Raw genomic sequence first — 19,390 nt, forward strand, 5'->3', positions numbered from 1 at the left:
CAATTCTACCACTTCAACTAGCATCGTCATCTGTGATTGACTCACCGACTACACAAGATCCAAGCTCCAAGCTCCCACTACCCTTTATCCATACCTCCCGACTTTGTTCTGTTCGAAGCTCGCCTATACGCACACACAAATACATCTTTCCGCTACAATGGTCAGCCTTCGGACTTTTGTGGTTTCGGCCCTCGTGGCCGTGGCTACGGCCAAATCCGCCGTCATCAACCTCGCCCCCTCCAACTTTGACGACGTCGTTTTGAAGAGCGGCAAGCCCACTCTGGTCAAGTTCTTTGCCCCGTGGTGTGGCCACTGTAAGACCCTGGCCCCGGTGTACGAGGAGCTTGCCTCTGGCTACGAACACGCCAACGACAAGGTCCAGATCGCCAAGGTCGATGCCGACGCTGAGCGTGCTCTCGGCAAGCGCTTCGGCATCCAGGGCTTTCCTACTCTCAAGTGGTTCGACGGTGTCAGCGACACCCCTCACGACTATAATGGTGCCCGCTCTCTGGAAGATCTGGCTGGCTTTGTTGAGCAAAAGTCGAGTGTGAAGATCCGCAAGAAGTGGGCTGCGCCCAGCTCTGTCCAGATACTCACCGATGTTTCCTTTGTCGAACAGGTTGGTGGTGACCAGGGTGTCCTCGTTGCCTTTACTGCTCCCTGGTGCACTCGTAAGTTTTCCCCCGCTAGCTCAAATGTCAACAGACCATTGCTAACATAGTATGTGTTCAAAAAGACTGCAAGTCCCTTGCCCCCGAGTGGGAAAAGGCTGCCGAGACCTACAAGCGTGACAAGTCGGTCGTCATCGCCAAGGTTGATTGCGAGGCCCCCAACAGCAAGTCGCTTACTCAGAAGCAGGGTATCACCTCATACCCCACCATCAAGTGGTTCCCCCCTGGCAGCACTGTTGGTGAGGACTACAAAGGTGCTCGCAACGAACAGGGCGTCGTTGAATTTATCAATGAAAAGGCTGGCCTGCACCGCACTGTTGGAGGCAGCCTGGACCACGTTGCCGGAACCCTGGCTGCTCTGGATTCTCTGGTTGTCAAGCTTACTGGCGGCTCTACTGTCTCCGATGTTCTCACCCAGGCCAAGGCCGAGTCTTCCAAGCTCAGCGCCGACGTTCAGAAGAAGTCAGCCGAGTACTACCTCCGTGTTCTGACTAAGATGGGCGAGAACCACGAGTACGCCAAAAAGGAGTTGACCAGACTCCAGGGAATGCTGTCCAAGGGTGGCCTGGCCGAGGAGAAGCGTGACGAGCTGACCATCAAGACCAACATCCTGAAGAAGTTTGAGGACATCAAGATTGCTGCCGGCGAGGCGGCCGAGAAGGTTGTCCAGAAGGTCACCGAGGCCAAGGACGCTGCCTCGAAGAAGGCCGGTGAGGCTGCTGATGCTGCCTCGAAGAAGGCCGGCGAGGCCAAGGACGCTGCCTCGAAGAAGGCCGGTGAGGCTGCTGATGCTGCCTCGAAGAAGGCTGGCGAGGCTGCTGATGCTGCTGCCGAAACTGTTGAGGAAATTAAGAGTGCCGCTGGCGAAAAGGCCAAGGCTGCCAAGGACGCGGCCGAGAAGAAGGCTGCCGATATCAAGGAGGAGCTGTAAAGAAGTCAGTCGTCCGGACGGCCCGTTTCCCCGTTACTTTCTTTATGTTTTCCTACTCTTGCCTAGGCGTCTCTAGGTTTGGAAAGTGTAGTTAGTAGTAGGGTAGACAAGACATTTCAGTGTATATCAAGTCAAGAATAAATGGAATAAATCAATACTAATTACAAAATCGTGGAAACACATGGAGGGAAGCGTAGAGTCCGAGAGAGAAGCTTTCCTGAATGCCCCATACCCAGTCCTCGCAACCTGACAATAACCACATCTATGAAGACTTGCTATCGCTTTCGGACTTTTCCTTGGCTGCCAAAGCCGTCTCAAGGCTGTCCAGCCGGCGAGACATTTCATCCACTACGCACCACGTCAGCAAAAGTCCACAGCCAAGGCAAAAAGGAACAGAGCACAGCAGAATGGGCGGACTCACTCTTGGCAAAAATTTCGCTTGAAACGCCAGCAAACTTGTTGCTTAGGGAATTGAGCAGCTCTTCAACAGCGGAGTTGAGGTCGGCGTGGGGATCGTCAGGAGGTGCCTTTTGTGACTGCAGTTAGCAAAGCGGACGGTCTTGACTGATAGAGGAGCTCAAAATGTTTACATCAGCCCTGTTGGCGGGAGGCTTTGACGCGGGGCTTCCACCGGAGTCCATGGCTGGTGATGGTGAGGAAGAGGGGCTGGAGTCTTGGGGTTGGCGTGTGGGCCGGATGCTCGGATGTACGCCGGGAGGGATCAATGGTCGGAAGTAAAAAGACTCAGCCGGTCGCGGAGGTTTCGTTGAGTAGAAAGCCGTCGATTGAGATCTGGCTGGATGCGACCTGTATGACGTGAATGACGCTCTTCAAGCTAGCGGCCGGGCCTGGTCTCGGTCTCGGTCTCGGTCTCGGTCTCGGTGAGCGAACTGCCAGTAGTAAATTTATATGGAGCCTAGCCTCGGTGAGGGACGAAACAGCCTGTGGCAGGGGACAGCGTCGCATACGTGGGGCTACAGGGGGGTGCGCCTGTATTTTTGGGCGCCAACAGCGCGGGCAGTGCTGGCGATGCCTGTAGAAACAAAACACCAGCCTTGGGGGAGCCTAAAGCGATAGTTAGCGTCAGCATTTAAGCCCCAGCGGCTTGGCTGAGGGCAGCATCTGCATCTGGACTTTATTTCACCACCGCCGCATTGCGTTTTCCCTTTGATCTTCTGTCATGCGCGCAGATATTTTGCTCGCTGCAAATTTGCAGATCTGTTTGTTCGCCCGTGGCTAAGCTCTTTTTTCTTGCTTTTGTTTCCAGACCCCCACCGGCCTCGCTGCCTGCTTCCAGCTGGCTTCTTCAGCATCATCCGCTAGTATCACGACATATCCCGAGCCACACCTCGACGACCATCGGACGATATTTCGACACAGACACATCCTCAGGCAGCACTCCCTAGGGCCTTGCACATACCGCAGCCCATCTCTGGCTGTCTGCCGATACAAGCTTCCCGCCCTGCCGACGGCGCTAGGTGCTGCCACCCATCCCCACAATGCCAGTGCCGGACCGGCCGCCGGAAACCCCGACGACGCCCGTGGAAAGGCGCGGCAACGAGTCTTTCCCGGCATATGTTCTGCTTGCCGTGCTGATATGGCTGATAATGAGCCCTGACAGCGACTCGGGGATGCTCCCGCTGGGCGACGTTGGCTCGCAGCGCCTGGACCATGAAAAATACGCCCTGCAGGTGCTGCAAAATGCGACCTGGGAGTCATTTGCTCCCAAGATAAACGCCAGCGAGACTGCGGACGCGGATATCGATATCCCAAAGCTGTTGTCCCGAGACGATGGCGAGGCCCAGGATCCTCTCGGGAACTCTACTCTAACGCCCGAGGAAGAATACATTGGCGTCCCGGGCGGCTTCCTGAACCTCACAGGCTTCCGCCGTGGCGACAACTACTCGTGGCACGGACTTGATGGCTTCCGCTCGAAATGTAGCGACCGCCACCGCGATGCCTCTCTACACATTGACAGCCATGACGAGACGTGGGACTCCCGCGAAGTGCCGGTGTGGCAGAACATGTCGGGCGTGGTCACCGGCAGCTGGACCCAATCACGTGTGCCAGGCGCACTGCCGATAGCTCAGGATTTTAATTTAACCCAGCTGTCGCCATTTGTCGACTGGCTCAAGATTGACGAGGACTGGGGCTGGAATCTCAGCCAGTCTACCCACGGCACTATGAAGCTTACCTTTCATGACCTCCCATCCGAGGCCAGGGGCTATTTTCCGCCGCCAGAGGATGGCAAGACCCTAGATCCCAAGTTCACGGCCAAGTATCGTGCCCAGCCGCTGTCGGCCTCTATTTCCATGGAAGACGAGAGCGGGAACTACGAGATGTGGGACATGTCGCTCTACGGCCTCCACTGGCCTGTTGCCGGCGCCGCGCTTTTGACCACCACAAGCGACAAGTTTGACGGCATCTTTGGGCTTCCGTTATTGGCGCCATCCAAGGAAATGTTTCTGTCGGGGCGCCATGCTCTAAACGCCTCGCTGACACACCGGCTAGCCATCAAGGAGAACGAACTGTTTTCCGATCCGCGCATCTCATGGAGCGCCGACGACTACGGAAATGCCTTTTCGCCCATGCCGCAGTGCGAATACCTCGTGTTCCTCCAGTTGCTGCCCCCCGACAAAGATAAGCTGCTACAAGGCCGCCCGCGCGAGACTGTGCGCGATGTCTTTGACGACATGGAGCGCGAGCTGCGCTTCCCCCACGGCGCACCCATGTCATATGTACCGCCGTTGCAAATGTCGGCTGTTGTCTACTCGCCCGATTGCGGCTTCTACCTTGAGAGCGTTGGGCCGCCTAGCGTACCGCTGGCCGAGGGCCGCCACCTCACCGGCTTCAGAGCGCCTGTTGCGAGAGCTCAGCTGAATCACGTGCTTATTGGTCTGCTGAGCGTGCTTTCTGTACAGCTTTATCTGATCAAGCAGCAAATGCGCGAGTCTTCAACGCCCTCAACGCTGGGCCGCGTAAGCTTCGTTACCATCTCTATTATGGGTATTGCCGACGGCCTGCTGATGATGTTCATCATGGTGTTTCTACTCACGTCCCACTCGTCCATGACGGTTGTTGCATTGGTGTTTGTTTCTCTAATGACGACAGTCATGGGAATTGTCTTCATGTACAAGATCTTTCATACCCAGCTTCCTGATCGGATCAGAGAGCGTGAGAGAGCCCGCGCTATGGCCATAGCTGCTCAAGCTCCAGCTTTGGTAGCGCCGTCAACTGCTGCTACATCAACCCCAGCTCCTCCTCCTCCTCAGGTTGGCACCACTACAGCCACTGTTACCCCCGTCCCTGGGAACACGACCGGCCCATCTCCGCGAGCACCTAGTCCTCTACACGAGCCAGATGATGAAGCCGAGACGGACACTCTGCTACCCACAACCCGGCGATCCCCATCTCCACCCATCATTATTCCATCAGATCAGGACATTGACGCTGAGATAGAAGAGCAAATTATCAACAATGCTCCTCGTCCTGCAGCGCTCATAAACACAAACGCTGCTTCTTTGCCTATATCCACCACTGGATTCAACACACTAAACTTCACTCACGTCACACGCTGTCTCGTTCTTTTTGCAGTTTGCCTCATTATTCTTTTGCTTTCCACTTTTGCTCAGCGTCGGTCAGTCCGCTCTTTGATTTTCAACAGCCTTTCTATGCTCTATTTGTCTCTCTGGTTCCCCCAGATATACCGCAATATCAGCCGCAACTCCCGCCGCGCACTCAGTTGGCAGTTCATGCTAGGCCAGAGCATTGCCCGGCTCATCCCGCTTGGATATCTCTATGCCGTCGAAGGCAATGCGCTGCTTTTGCCCACCGACTTCCGGGCTTTTGCCATGTTTGTCGGCTGGGTCTGGCTGCAGCTCTGGCTGCTTGCGGCCCAGGACTTTTTAGGTGCACGCATCGGCGTGCCCAAGTCGTGGTTCCCCGACGGCTGGGACTACCACCCGATTCTGCGCGAGGACGGGCTCGAGAGCGGACCGCTGCCCATTGGCATTGCGGAGGCGCCGCGCAAACTCACCAGCTCATCGTCATCATCAATCGCCTCTCTCAACTCGTCGTCGCCGCTGATGGCCGGTCCGACGTCCTCGAGCGGCGCCGGTGCGTCCGAGCCTGCTGCCAGCAACGCAGAGTGCATCCGCATCATGGACTGCGCTATCTGTCGCGAGGACTTGGAGGTGCCTGTACTCTCGGCCGGTGAAAAGGATGTCGCCGGAGTGGCGGGAGTGTTTGCGCGCAGGGCGTACATGGTCACCCCCTGCGGCCACGTCTTCCACACACCGTGTCTCGAGGGCTGGATGCGGTTCCGGCTCCAGTGCCCAAACTGTCGCGAGGATTTGCCGCCACTGTAGAGCAGTATATTTGTATTTTGTGTATTTTTTCCTAGTTAGTTTTGCCTTTCGTAGTCTTTATAGTTTGATACCTCTGAATTTCATGTGATTGGTATTAGTTGGTTAGTTATCGTGGTTTACCTTGGCTAGAGCCGGGGTCTTGAATGTATTTGTACCCATCTACTACAAGCCTGCATTGCATGATTTTGTGCTCCACTGTCCATTTCCGCAACACAGCGGCACCGTATGCACTTGCACAAAGCTCACAGCCTACCTACAGATCACCAAGTGCTTTGTTATGGCTACTTATAGATGCGCATCTGACGGGATGAGCCCAACGTCCGCTTCCTCGTCCCTAGCTCGCTAGGGTTAGGTGCAAGCATGTAATGTAATGTACCTGCCCGTTTTGCCCAAGGCGGCGAATTGTGGTTCCAATTACCATCACAAACGCACGAGAGGGTGGGCTCTTGGCGTATTATAATTGGCTGGTGAGGCTGCTTGTTTTACCATTCGGAGCGCTCTTGTTGTCGAGAATGTTTGTCCAGAGAATTCGGGTACCCGGCAGCTAAGCACAGGTCCATGTACTTCCTCCACGGTGCCCTGGCAGGCGCAGGACTTGTACCTGTACATATCCAGGTCAGTACCTTGCTCCTTCTGCAACCATCACTCCTCCTTCCTTTGCGCGGCCACCAAGGGACGAAAGACAAACAGACAGACGCACGATAACTGGATAACTAGCGATAGCTGGCGATACCCTTACCCTCGTACCCTGATCGCCCACCTGCCTGGTAGTTGCTAGTTAGTTATAACCGGTTCTCCGCCTTTGGGACCTTTGCTTCACTTTGGAGCAATTCTGCCGCTTTTATATTTTTGTTGCTTGGGGAAAAATACTCTCACGAATGCGACCGGCTTTGTTTGCTCTTTCATCTCTCTTCCATCTTTCTCCCATCGTCTTCATCGCCACTGCCTGCCCTCACCTCGCTCATCACCTTCAGCACCATCATTGCCGGTTTTCTCGCTCGTCTTGTGTCAGATCGCTACATTCATATTCATCTCATCGCCGCCTTGGCTTCTGCCCCTTCGTGTTCCCTTTAAGCTGGCCGCCAAATAACACCAATAGGCGCGCCCTGGCCTGGTTTCAGCTGCTGAACTTGGACTCTCTAGCAACGCATCGTCTCTCGGGTTTTTTTTTCGTTTCGCTTGCCCCGAACAAACACAACACTGCCTGTGCTGCACCGCCTTGTGCCTTGCTTGAATAATCGCAATCAATTTCTTTCTTTAGAGCTGTCCATTGCATGAAATCCCCCCGATCGAGTCCTCATCCACACCGCAACAGCATCTTGGAGTGCTCTTCAGCTTCTAGCCCCTTTCTTAAGCTCTTGGCTCAATACCTGCCTTTTTGCGTCTTCTTGTTCTTTTTTTCGTCTTCAGAGACCCCTGGCGAGGTCCTGCTTTTACACCAGAGCTCACCACAATGAAGAGCACACCTCTCATCATAAACTGGCATGACCAAAATGCGCCTGTATACTCCGCCCACTTTGAGCAGGGCGGAAAGGGAAGACTAGCTACGGCAGGCGGCGACAACAATGTTCGGGTAGGTCTTGATCTATTTCCAAGACGTTTTGTGACTTCTAATAACAAACCCCGGTGGACTGTAGCTGTGGAAGCTTGAGCGAAACAGCGAAGAGCGCAAAGTCGAATATCTTTCAACACTAGTAAAGCATACGCAAGCTGTGAATGTTGTGCGATGGGCTCCTAAAGGTGAGGATCTCTGCCCTATTTCTCATGTCCTCCCCGCTGTCTAGCATACTAATGCTTGGCCCTCTGCTACAGGCGAAGTATTGGCTTCAGCTGGTGACGACGGCAATGTTATCATTTGGGTCCCCTCAGAAACACAACAAGTTGCCTTTGGCTCCGAAGGCCTCGAGGACAAAGAAACTTGGCGCGCCCGCCACATGTGCCGGTCCAGCGGTGCTGAGATTTACGACCTAGCATGGTCGCCCGACGGAAACTACTTTATAATCGGCAGCATGGACAATATCGCCCGCATATACAACAGCCAAACCGGCTATCTTGTGCGCCAAATTGCTGAGCACAGCCACTACGTCCAGGGTGTTGCCTGGGACCCCCTCAACGAGTTCCTTGCTACCCAGTCGTCTGACCGGTCGGTACATATTTACTCTTTGAAGAACAAAGACGGCCAATACACCTTGAATTCCCACGATGACGGCAAGACTGCCAAGCTGGCCGGTCACATGAAGTGCGATCTGCCGCCACGACGTATTGTAGCAGGCAGTCCTGCGTTATCGGATGCTGCCACCAGTGCTCGTGGTACTGCTCTGGCCTCGGTTGAAAACACAGGTGTTGCGAGCTCGCCCGCGCCCTCGGCCCCCGGGACTCCCATGTCCATGGCATTGCCGATGAACCCACCAAGTGGTATCAACCATTCCAGAAGATCATCCTTTTCTTCGCGGAGGTCCATGTCTCCTGCCCCCTCAATGCCCCTTCCAGCTGTCATGCCCATGGGCGTTGAGGCGTCACCAAAGCCTTTGTCGTTCACCTCTAGCGGCTTGGGTGTTAAGAACGCTATGCTCTATGCCAATGAGACGCTTACATCTTTCTTCCGTCGCCTGACTTTTACTCCTGACGGTAGCCTGTTGCTCACCCCCTCTGGGCAATACCAAACACAGCATCAACCATCAAAAGATGCAAAACCAAATTATGAACTTGTTAATACTGTCTACATTTACAGTCGTGGTGGGATCAATAAGCCCCCCGTCGCTCACCTTCCTGGGCACAAGAAACCCTCTGTAGCAGTGCGGTGCTCGCCCATCATCTACACACTAAGGAATAGCCCACAACCTATCAAGAACATTACCATAGACACATCTTCAAATGAAGAGGCTATCCCACCGCTTCCTGACTCGGTAGCCTCTACCGAGTCTACCAACATGGAGCCTCCGGCTAAACCTTTGGTTGCTGCCGTCTCAAACGGGCCTGCGCCAGCCTTTACATTGCCTTATCGTATGGTCTATGCTGTGGCCACTCAAGACAGCGTCTTAATCTATGACACCCAGCAAATGACACCCATATGCGTTGTCAGCAACCTTCATTGCGCCACTTTTACTGATCTTGCCTGGTACGCTACCCCTCACGTTTCATCTCATGTCCATGTATCACTTATTAACTTTGCCACCCATGTTAGGTCTGTTGACGGCTCCACGCTTCTCATTACATCGTCCGATGGGTTCTGCTCAACATTGTCCTTTGCCTCGGGTGAACTAGGCCATGTTTACACGGGTGAGATTGGCAAGGCAGCCACAACCACTGCTGTGGCACCTGCCCCTCCATCGCCATTTCACGCCCAGCGCGGCCCTGTGGCACCAGCGTCTCTTCCGGCGCCTTTATCTCCCAACGCCCCGTCCTTTGCCCTACGTGGTGCATCTCCCGCACATTCTGTAGCAAGTACGGCTAGCTCCGTTGCGGCAACAACCGGAAAGCCGCTGATTGCTGGTGCTGTGCCCAGCCTGACGGCATCAAGCACGGGGAAAGCCCCGGGCGGTGTCATTACAACGCCACCAGAAACTCCGCATACGAGCTCTTCATCGGCAATGGCGGCGGCATCTGCATCCATCCCCACAGCCCCCTCGAGTGGTGTCAAGCGCGAGGCAGGCGTAGAAGAAAGAGCAGAGGCGGGACAGTCTAAGAAGCGGAGAATCGCACCGACGCTGGTGCAAGAGTTTGGCAAGCCGGACGTCTCGAAGAAGACGTGAGGGGTTTTCAGGTTGAGATACTGCTTAATGTTAGAAACGGAGAGAGTGGGTGATTTGGTCCAGCGACTACTACGCGTTGTCGCGGGGGCGTTTGTTGTTTGCGCTTTGCCGGAGTTTGCTTTTCCCTGTTCTAGACTACTTTGGAGGTATTGTATCTATTTGTATTGCATCATCTTCTTCAACACATGGCATTGGAGTCTTGGGATATTGCCTACATCACTAACTAGTTACATGAAGCAAGTAACTGGTGGTGATATAGCAGCTGGCGCCAGCTGGCACCAGCAGCTCGAGCAGGTTTAGCTGCAAGGGTTAGAGGAGAGAGGGATTAATCCTTGCAAGCGTGTTGCCGTCGTTACGATGGTAGGCAATATGTTGAAGCACCAGAAAAGTAAACAAACCAAGCTCCTTGGCTCTCGGATTAACTATTGGAGCAGAGGGGAGCCCTGGATAACTCAAGCAAATAGTTGACTAACAGGAACACATGATTAACCAAGAGTTCAAGTTCGAGGTTTTTTTTTGTTTTTTTTTGTTTTTTTTGTTCAGGTACGTAGGCTAAGCGCACGCCTAAAATTGCTGGAGCAATAGAAACAGCGCACCACTTAGTTAATGCAGGAAAGAGCCGCCGTTGCATTGTGCTGAGCGTCAAGGCAACTGCATGCTGCTTGGGAGAACTCTGGTTTAACTCGCCATTTCACAGGCACAAAAAAACGCGCCCTCCAGAAATAGAGAGCTTATTGTGCATGCTTGTAGACCCTGACGATCTTCTGACCGCCGCTTCATCTCCAATCCAACCCACCGCCGCGAGGCCGTCTCTTGTTTGTTTTGCCGCGGTGCTATGCTGCTAGAGACTGAACCGCCCGCCCACACCATTGTTTACGTTTTGTTCTTCTAGCGCCTCGTCTTGTTTTGCTCTGTACGACTTCTCTCCCTTGCTTTGGCTCTGCGGCCCCCGTTGTGGCTTGCTTGAAAATTCGCTGGCAGACCAGAGTCTGGCAGGCTATTCTCTGCTCTCTGTTCTTCCCCATCACCCCTTGGATCCGGCCTCCCTCTAACCTCCCATCGTGCCGTCTAGTTCCTCCCTCCTCTCCTCTTGGCCAACCTGTCAAATTGGCCCCAAGCACTGCTAGCCTTTCTCTATACGAGATAGTATGCTCTCCAGCAGACGTGCCTGGTCCCGCCCCCATTCTTCACTCCATCCATCGTCCAGCCATAGGCCGCCTGCTTCAACGATCTTGCCTTTCTTCTCCCTCCCTTCCGACCCGACATGTCAGCCTTCCGCCCGCCGCCGCCGATGCGCCAGTCTCAGAATCTGGACTTTGTCTCCCCCAACAGCTCGTTGACTGCGTCAACCCCGGCATCTGCGTCAAGCCCTCCCTCTCGCTCCAGCACAAACAGCTCGCATATTTCCCACATTTCTCGTAACACCTCAACTGCATCGACCGCCACTTCTTCCGCCTACTCGTCACTTTCCGACCGGAGCCGAACAAGCACCTTGATGTCTTCGGGCTTTTCCTCATCGGGCCTGTCTTCGGCCTCGGGTTCTGCCAGCTCCAGGCTAAGGTCTGGTGCCGGCCCAAGGTCTGGCTCCGTCTCTGGTCTTGGCTCCGGACCTGGCCTGGGCCCAGCTTCGACTTCTACCTACAATTCCCACCGGCGGGGCTACAGCGAGTTCACCGACTCCTTGTCCAGGTCTTCTTCCAACAGTGTAGCCGACCGATACAAGGGCACGCCAGACCAGAACAACACCAACCTGTATCTCAATGCCCGCCAGTCTCTACGTCCTCTTCCGGCCGCGCCGCAGTTGCAGCCTCTCTCCAACTCTTCTTCGTATTCTCCCACCACCTCTCCCACGCGCTCGTCGCCCTCTCGGACATCACCTACACGCCCTGCCTATGTCACCTCCTCGCACAACAACAGCCTGCACACGCGCTCGCCATCGCTGGTTAGCTCTCCACCGCCACCGGTTACACCACCGCGACAAACCTCTTACCGTCAGGGCCACGACCGCGGTATGAGCTCCGACATGGCCAAGTTGTCCCTCACTTCAAGGAATGAGCTGTCGCCCACGCCAAGCCCTCGCTCCTCCATACTGCGGTCTGGTGCTCTTACTCTGGTCAGATCCGATATTCCTGGCACCAATGCCTCCAATGCTGCCGCCAGCGCCGGCAACAACAGTCCCGCAGTCGTGTCTCCCACCCACAACTCACCACATCATGTGCATCATAGTGGCATTGTTGAAACAGACCTAACTCTTCTTGGACGCTCAACGACGGGTCATCTCCGTACGCTATCAAAACTTGCTACCGCAGAATCAGCAGCTGAGCTCGATTTTGTTCCTCCCACACAAGAGGTCACCGGTCTCAAAGGCCGCCGTAGATTAGCAAGAGGAAACAGTCCAAAAAAGCAAGCCAGGACCTATGGCTTTGGAGATCGCAACTGGATGGACAAACAGCGTCAGTTCTTGCAAGCCTATGAATATCTGTGCCACATTGGTGAAGCCAAGGAATGGATTGAAGACATTATTCAGAAACCCATCCCCGCCATTGTTGAACTCGAGGAAAAACTGCGTAATGGTGTGACTCTGGCGGAAATCGTCATTTCATTGAACCCCGACAAACACTACAAAATATTCAATCATTCACGCCTGCAGTACCGCCACTCCGACAACATTGCCATATTCTTCCGTTATCTTGACCACGTTGAGCTTCCCGACCTGTTCCGCTTTGAATTGGTCGATTTATACGAAAAGAAAAACATCCCCAAGGTCATTTACTGCATTCATGCTCTCAGTTGGCTGCTCTACCGCAAGGGCATTGTGGACTTTCGCATTGGCAACTTGGTTGGTCAGCTTGAGTTCGAACACCATGAACTCGAGGCCATGCAAAAGGGTCTTGACAAGCTTGGCGCTAACATGCCGGCTTTTGGCAACATGGGTGCAGACTTTGGTGTAGAAGAGGAACCCGAGCCAGAAGAAACTGAAGAGGAGCGTATTGAGCGAGAGCTGCAAGAACAGCAAGCCGTCATTACTGACTTCCAGAGCCAGGTCCGCGGCGCTATGCAACGCATGAATCTCGGACTGATAATGAATACTCTTTGGGACAATGAGGATTGGATTATTGACCTACAATCTCGCATCCGCGGCGACTTCTCGCGACAGATTGCTTCCTACAAAATGGATATGGCTCGCTTTGCAGGCAATCTTCAGAGCCTTGCTCGCGGATTCCTCGTGCGCCGCCGCATCAACCGCCGAAATCAGATTTTGCACGTCCTGGAGCCTGATATTCTAGAGTTGCAGAGTATTGTCCGTGCTAATAAGGCGCGCAGAGCAGTTAATAAGCTTAAGTCGCAGGTTTCTGGCGACATGGGCCCTGCTGTCGTGGGTCTGCAAAGCATTATTCGCGGCAACAAAGCTCGCAACAACTTCAACAAGCTCAAGAGTCAAGTTGACCGAAGCATGGCGCCAGCTGTTGTCAGCCTACAGAGCATGATTCGCGCCCAAAAGGTCCGTCGTGATATTGAGTACCTCAAATCTCGCTTTATTCCGTTCGAGGGTCCTGTCAGAGACATCCAGGCTATGGCTCGCGGCTTCCTCCAGCGCCAGAGCCACATGGCCACCAAGAAAGAGACTGCAAAAGTGTCGTCGGGAACCGTTGCACAGCTCCAGTCCGCGATTCGCGGTCTCCAGGTCCGTGCTCAGATCGCCAATGACAAGCATGAGCTCAAGCAACATACTGCTGCCGTGGTTGAGCTACAGGCTGCGGCCCGGGCCATGGCCCAGCGCGGCAAAGTAAAGAAGCAACTGGCCAAACTTGATCGCTTCACATCCACTTTCACGAAGCTCCAGGCTGCTATACGTGGAAAGGCTTCCCGTGAGTCGGTTATTTCAATCAAGGGTGAGCTCAAGACTCATACAGAGATGATATGCCAATTGCAATCCATGGTACGGGCCGGAGCTCTTCGCCAGGCCGTGGCCTCTCAGATTAGTGCTTTTGAGCAGAATGCCAAGGCCATCACGCTTCTTCAGGGACTTATCCGGGGCAAGCTTGCACGCGACGTCATCGCGGCCACCGAAGGTGAACTTGCTTCCCATGCTCAAGAGATTTGCAAGCTGCAGTCTATTGTTCGTGCTGGGGCTCTACGCCGAGAGATTGCCGACCAGAAGGCCATGCTCTCTGAGAACGTCGAAGCCATTACGCTTCTGCAAGGTCTTAGCCGTGGTATGCTCGTTCGCCGCAATATTGCTCTTGATTTGGACGCTCTTCATCGGCACACATACGTCACTACCAAGCTTCAGGGCTTTATCCGTGGTTTCCTCTACCGGCTCCAGCAACAAGAGCTTTTGGATGAGCTTGCTTCTCACACGTCACAAGTCACTATCCTCCAGGCTCATTCCCGCGGAGCTCTTCTGCGTGGTGAAATTGCTGATATTATTGGCCAGCTTGAAGATGAAGAAGAATGCATTGTCGATTTCCAAGCACGCGCTCGTGCCTTTGTCATCCGCGCAAAGTTCCTCGAGAAGAAGCGCTTCTTCAACGCCAACATGGAAAAGGTTATCAAGATTCAGAGCTTTGTCCGTGGCAAGATTCAAGGCGAGGCCTACAAGAGTCTAACACACGGCAAGAATCCGCCGGTCAATGCAGTCAAGAACTTTGTGCATCTGCTCAACGACAGCGATTTCGATTTTAATGAAGAAGTTGAGTTTGAACGCATGCGCAAGACAGTGGTGCAAAAGGTCCGTCAGAACGAGTCACTGCAGCAATACATTGACCAGCTCGATATCAAGATTGCTCTCCTGGTCAAGAACAAGATTACGCTTGATGAAGTCATTCGCCACCAAAGCAACTACGGTGGCCATGCTATGGGGATGATTGCCAACTCGACCATGGTCTCAGCGAACCAATTTGATCTTAAGGCCCTCAACAAGAACTCACGCAAGAAGTTGGAGCTTTACCAGCAGCTATTCTTTAACCTCCAGACCCAGCCGCAGTATCTCGCGCGTCTGTTCCGCCGCCTTCGTGAAACTAATACGGCGGAAAAGGACAGCAAGCGCATTGAACATTTGATGATGGGACTCTTTGGTTATGCGCAAAAACGCCGTGAAGAATACTACCTGCTCAAGACTGTGTCGCGGTCCATGCAAGAGGAGATTGACGCCTGCATTGGACTTCCGGATTTCCTACGAGGCAACTTCTTTTGGACAAAACTTCTCAGCAACTATACCCGGTCTCCTCGCGACCGCAAATACCTGCGCGACCTTCTTGGCCCTCTGATCCGTGAAAACATTATCGATGATCCCGGCTTGGATCTTGAGAGTGACCCGCTGCAGATTTACCGGTCGGCCATTGCCAACGAGGAGTTGCGCACCGGTCAACCTAGTTTCCGCCATCCCGATGTGGCCCGTGACCTGGCTATCAAGGATCCCGAGACACGCGATCTGTTCATTGATCACATGCGCGACTTGCGGGAGATCTGCGACCAATACCTGGTGTCGCTCGAAGAACATCTGAATCGCATGCCGTACGGTCTGCGTTACATATGCCGCCAAGCCTATCAAACGTTGTGTGCACGATTTTCGCACGAACCCAAGCACATGGTACTTGCTGTGGTAGCCAACTGGCTGTGGAGGTTTTATCTGCAACCTGCCGTCGTTAGTCCCGAAACGTTTGGTGTTATTGAACGTACGCTGGGTCCGTTACAAAAGCGTAACCTGTCCGAGGTTGCCAAGGTTTTGAGTCAGATCGCGTCTGGTCGACTGTTTGGTGGCGAGAATATTTATCTCCAGCCCCTCAACGAGTTCATTGAGGATGCCATCAACCGCCTGTTGGCAATTACGGATCAGCTGATGGCAGTGCCAGATGCCGAGAGCACTTTTGACATTGACGAGTTCAACGACCTCTATGCCAAGGCTAAGCCTACTCTCTACATCAAAATGGCAGATATCTTTGCTATCCACGGGCTTGTTGCTTCAGAGCTGGCGACTATGTGCCCCAACCGCGACGATGTGCTCCGAGAGATTATGCAGGAGCTAGGAAGCGCCAAGACCAACGAGAACGAAATGACGGCTACAGGCTCGTCGGATATCCAGATGTTCCTCACGCCTAAGCTGCACAACGTCGATGATCCCGAGGCACAGGTTAAGACGCTCTTCATGGAGACCAAGCGCTGCGTACTGTATATTATACGTGTGCAGCAGGGTGCCAACCTCATGGACATTCTCGTCAAGCCTATTACGCCCGAGGACGAGCACAAATGGTGCATGCTGCTAGAGGAGGACTTTTCCGACTCGTCCAATACACGCGGCGCCTACTCGGATGCCAACATGATGGACGTCACACGCATGTCGTACTATGAGCTCAAGCGTACGGCGCTCGAAAACGTTGTGCGATTGGAGCAGATGGGCCGCATCTCAAAGCGCAACCACTATCAGGACATTCTTAACGCTATTGCTCTGGACATTCGCACCAAGAGCCGGCGCCGCGTGCAACGCCAGCGCGAGCTCGAAGGTGTCAGAATGACGCTGGCCAACTTGCAGCAGAAGGCTAAGTACCTCGAGCAACAGCGCAAGAGCTACGACGACTACATTGAGCAAGCGATGAAGACACTGCAGAACAAGAAGGGGTAAGTCAACAAGACGATTAGCACCCAGGCTGCGCCAGACCACGTAGATACTAACAACAATTACAGAAAGAAACGCTTCCTCCTCCCCTTCACCAAGCAATACAACCACCAGCGCGAACTCGAGCGCAGCGGCCGCGTGCCCAAATTTGGCTCGTACAAGTACAGCGTGCGCCAGCTCAACGACAAGGGCGTCGTGGTCGGCTGGAACGGCATCAGCGACCGTGACTGGGACCGCATCAACATGACCATTTCCTGCGACGAGGTCGGCGTCTTTTCCTTTGAGGGCCTGCGCGGCCACGTGCAGATGCCGGGCGCGTCGGCCCTCGTTCACATTGAGGATCTGCTGCAGGCGCAGTTCGAGTCGCACCAGTTCATGAATCTGTTCGAGGGCAGCCTCAAGCTCAATGTCAACCTGCTGCTGCATCTGCTGTACAAGAAGTTTTACCGGACGCAGTGAGCCGGGGGGCGGCGAGAGAGGGAGAGAGAGTAGTAGCGCGTGGATTGGCTCAAGGGACTGGGGTAAAACGGCGTTTTGGTGGGCCATGCACCGGACGGGACAGGATGGTTCAGGAATACGGTTCTGGGGTGTTTTCTTTTCTTCTTTTTCTTCTTGTTCAATGGTTTTCTTTCTTTTGGGTTTATCCATGCCGGGATACCACGACGTGTTGTGATGGCGTTGTTGTGTTTTTTTTCCCCCTTCATCTTCATCTTTTTGTGCTTCTATTTTGTCGAGTTGTCGTTGTTGTTTGTTCTTCAACCTCTGACATCATTATTTCTGTTGATCTTTGGCTTGCCCTTTTCTTTTTTTTTTGCTGTTCTTCTTCATCGTGGAAGTGGGCTTGGAGACATCTATCCCCGGAATCTAGGCCTTGAATGGCTCATATCTATCTCAAGCGAGATTCGTCTACATTGTTGCCTTGGCTTGGTAGAGCACAAGAACAAGGAGTTATGTAACTATCATGAATGTATTTTTTTGTCGTACGTCTGTATGTATGTTTAACCTCGAGTCTGTGTAACTCTGCACAACCACAAGTATTTGCCGTGAGGTTTTTTTTTTCTTTCTTGCTTTCTTGCCTATCCATACAACTACACACTCTGATGTCATTGTCTTATCAATCTCATTGATCTCTTCCTTGATCAACATTTTTTGAAATTATCTTGCTCTACCCAGTTCCCCGGATTCGGCAAAAAAAAAAGAGACATTGGCTCTCGCCCTTCCCTCCGCCCCCCGCCCCCCGCCTCTTTATTTACTTCGCTTGTCCGGCACCTAGAATGACGACTTATCCTCACAATCACGCAATCGCGCCGTTTCATGAGGTCGGACATGAACGCAGCCAGTGGCCTTTTTCGCTAGTTAGCTGGCCAAGGGGGAACTTTTGATAGAACTACCCTAACCCTAGGGCTAGAATTTTGTGTCTGTGTGTGTTGGCCGGAGCGCCCAGCTGACCTGTCCCATGAAACCCATTTATTTTCTGTACGTACGTTCCAGCCGACGGTGTGTGGGCTAGATCTTGGGAATGGAGAATATGGATGAGTTGGAGTCGTCGTGGGCAAGATCGACTAACGGCAGAGCGGCAGCCGGAGGGGTTGGGCTAGAGGTTGAATCTCGTGACTCTTTGGCAACATGTCGTGAGTGCATGTGTGCATGCCGCTGTATCTGTGTACATACCGGCCGGGTCCAGATCACATATCTGAGTGGACTTGGACACCAACGCACAGACAGCAAAGGCCGCTCTCTACTTGCTTGTGCGACAGAACTTGGTAGAAGCCCATCTGGCAAGTGTCGAAGCTGCTAGATTCCCAGGCCCCCATCTAGCCTCACCGCTCTGCGTCTTGGGCCTTGAGGACGGCCAGATAGACGCATATGCTTTAACTCATTGGCTTGACCAAGTTGGATTCTGTGTGTTTTTTGGCATGTGATTATTTTCTCCAGCGCCTGCGTGCTGCTGCATGTAAATTGGCACTGGCACATCTGCATGTCTGTTTATCCTTGCATTTCCCAACAAACTCGTCGACCATCCTGCCCCAGCAGAATAGCACATCTGGTCTTTGTGTATGTGTGTGTGGCCTTTTGACATGTGATCGTGACTTGGATGCTTTCTGGGTGTCCTTGTCTCCCTTGAGGGAGGTGGAGGTTTATCACTGTATGTGTATAACTATGTGTGTTGTGTTGTCTTTTGTTTTTGGCTGCGAGAATACGGTGGGCGGGGGGCGCCTGATAAACATGGCGCTAAACAAGGGGTTGGCTTGTTGTAAGTGCCCGAAAGGGAACTGATAAGGAGAAGAAGGGGAACAAAGTGCGGCGGTCTCCAAGAAGCCCGTCCCAGGAGGCCCAGGGCATTTGTGAGCCGTACGTAGAACAAATGGAATTGCAACAACAGCTTGGAACCACCTGGACCAACTGACTTGACTTTTGCAGCCGTAACCGAGCCAGATTTGTAAGACACCCGCCAGCTCTTTTCTATTAGCGGCTTTTCTCTCCATGCTGCTATTCTCTCTTGTTCTTCCTCCTCCTTTTCTGACTCGGTCCCAAAGCTGGGGGCCTTCTTCTTCCTCCAAGCACGTCCGTCCGTCTTATGGCTGATGAAGTCATCCACAATCCACACAACTAGATCCACGAAAGGGAAAGAGCGTCACAGGAGAGGGAAGCCACCCCCCCCGAAAGAAAAAGAAATAGAAAAAATAGAAAAGCTAAAGAACATCACCGGCGGCAACTGCCCTCCGTTCTTTTTTTCTATTTTTTTTTACTTTGCTGGCTGGACTCGGACTCGACTCGAGTCCTCTTGCTGCACTAGTGGATTTGAAGCGGTAGTTGCCTTCCTGTCGAAGGCGTGCTTTCCGTAGAGGCTTACGTTAGTGGCTTGTGTGATTTTGCGCATGAATGGCCCAAGATATCGCGGCTTTTTATTCTGAATAAGCGTGAGGGGGGGGGAGGCAGAGGCTTTGATTTTTGTTTTGTTTGAAATCTTGATCTTGATCTGAATAAAAAGGATCTTGTGTTGCCGCTGTGTTAGCTCTTTTTCTTTTGCTTTCCTTCTCAATTCTCTCTCC

At 53.3% G+C, this 19,390-nt stretch overlaps 5 protein-coding genes across 5 annotated transcripts; 4 read left to right on the forward strand and 1 right to left on the reverse strand.

The window, feature by feature from the left end:
- Positions 1-157: 157 nt before the first annotated feature.
- BROUX77_001779 (uncharacterized protein) lies at positions 158-1,602 on the forward strand (the record flags this gene model as incomplete). The annotated part of the gene is made up of 2 exons (XM_073746246.1): positions 158-671; positions 737-1,602. 2 exons carry the CDS (start codon positions 158-160, stop codon positions 1,600-1,602), a joined length of 1,380 nt encoding a protein of 459 aa, XP_073606861.1.
- Positions 1,603-1,864: 262 nt separating this feature from the next.
- Positions 1,865-2,243, reverse strand: BROUX77_001780 (uncharacterized protein; the record flags this gene model as incomplete). The annotated part of the gene is made up of 3 exons (XM_073746247.1): positions 1,865-1,950; positions 2,024-2,138; positions 2,193-2,243. 3 exons carry the CDS (start codon positions 2,241-2,243, stop codon positions 1,865-1,867), a joined length of 252 nt encoding a protein of 83 aa, XP_073606862.1.
- Positions 2,244-3,101: 858 nt separating this feature from the next.
- On the forward strand, positions 3,102-5,969 carry BROUX77_001781 (uncharacterized protein; the record flags this gene model as incomplete). Its single annotated transcript, XM_073746248.1, has 1 exon — positions 3,102-5,969. One exon carries the CDS (start codon positions 3,102-3,104, stop codon positions 5,967-5,969), a length of 2,868 nt encoding a protein of 955 aa, XP_073606863.1.
- A 1,453-nt stretch (positions 5,970-7,422) lies between these two features.
- BROUX77_001782 (uncharacterized protein) lies at positions 7,423-9,721 on the forward strand (the record flags this gene model as incomplete). Its single annotated transcript, XM_073746249.1, has 3 exons — positions 7,423-7,542; positions 7,607-7,709; positions 7,782-9,721. The coding sequence occupies 3 exons, from the start codon at positions 7,423-7,425 to the stop codon at positions 9,719-9,721; spliced, it is 2,163 nt and encodes a 720-aa protein (XP_073606864.1).
- A 1,264-nt stretch (positions 9,722-10,985) lies between these two features.
- BROUX77_001783 (uncharacterized protein) lies at positions 10,986-16,796 on the forward strand (the record flags this gene model as incomplete). Its single annotated transcript, XM_073746250.1, has 2 exons — positions 10,986-16,339; positions 16,406-16,796. The coding sequence occupies 2 exons, from the start codon at positions 10,986-10,988 to the stop codon at positions 16,794-16,796; spliced, it is 5,745 nt and encodes a 1,914-aa protein (XP_073606865.1).
- Between the last annotated feature and the right edge of the window lie 2,594 nt (positions 16,797-19,390).

Source organism: Berkeleyomyces rouxiae (assembly GCF_048999995.1).
Source record: "Berkeleyomyces rouxiae strain 22BRR77 chromosome Unknown BrBRR77_ptg000002l, whole genome shotgun sequence".
NCBI lineage: Eukaryota > Fungi > Ascomycota > Sordariomycetes > Microascales > Ceratocystidaceae > Berkeleyomyces > Berkeleyomyces rouxiae.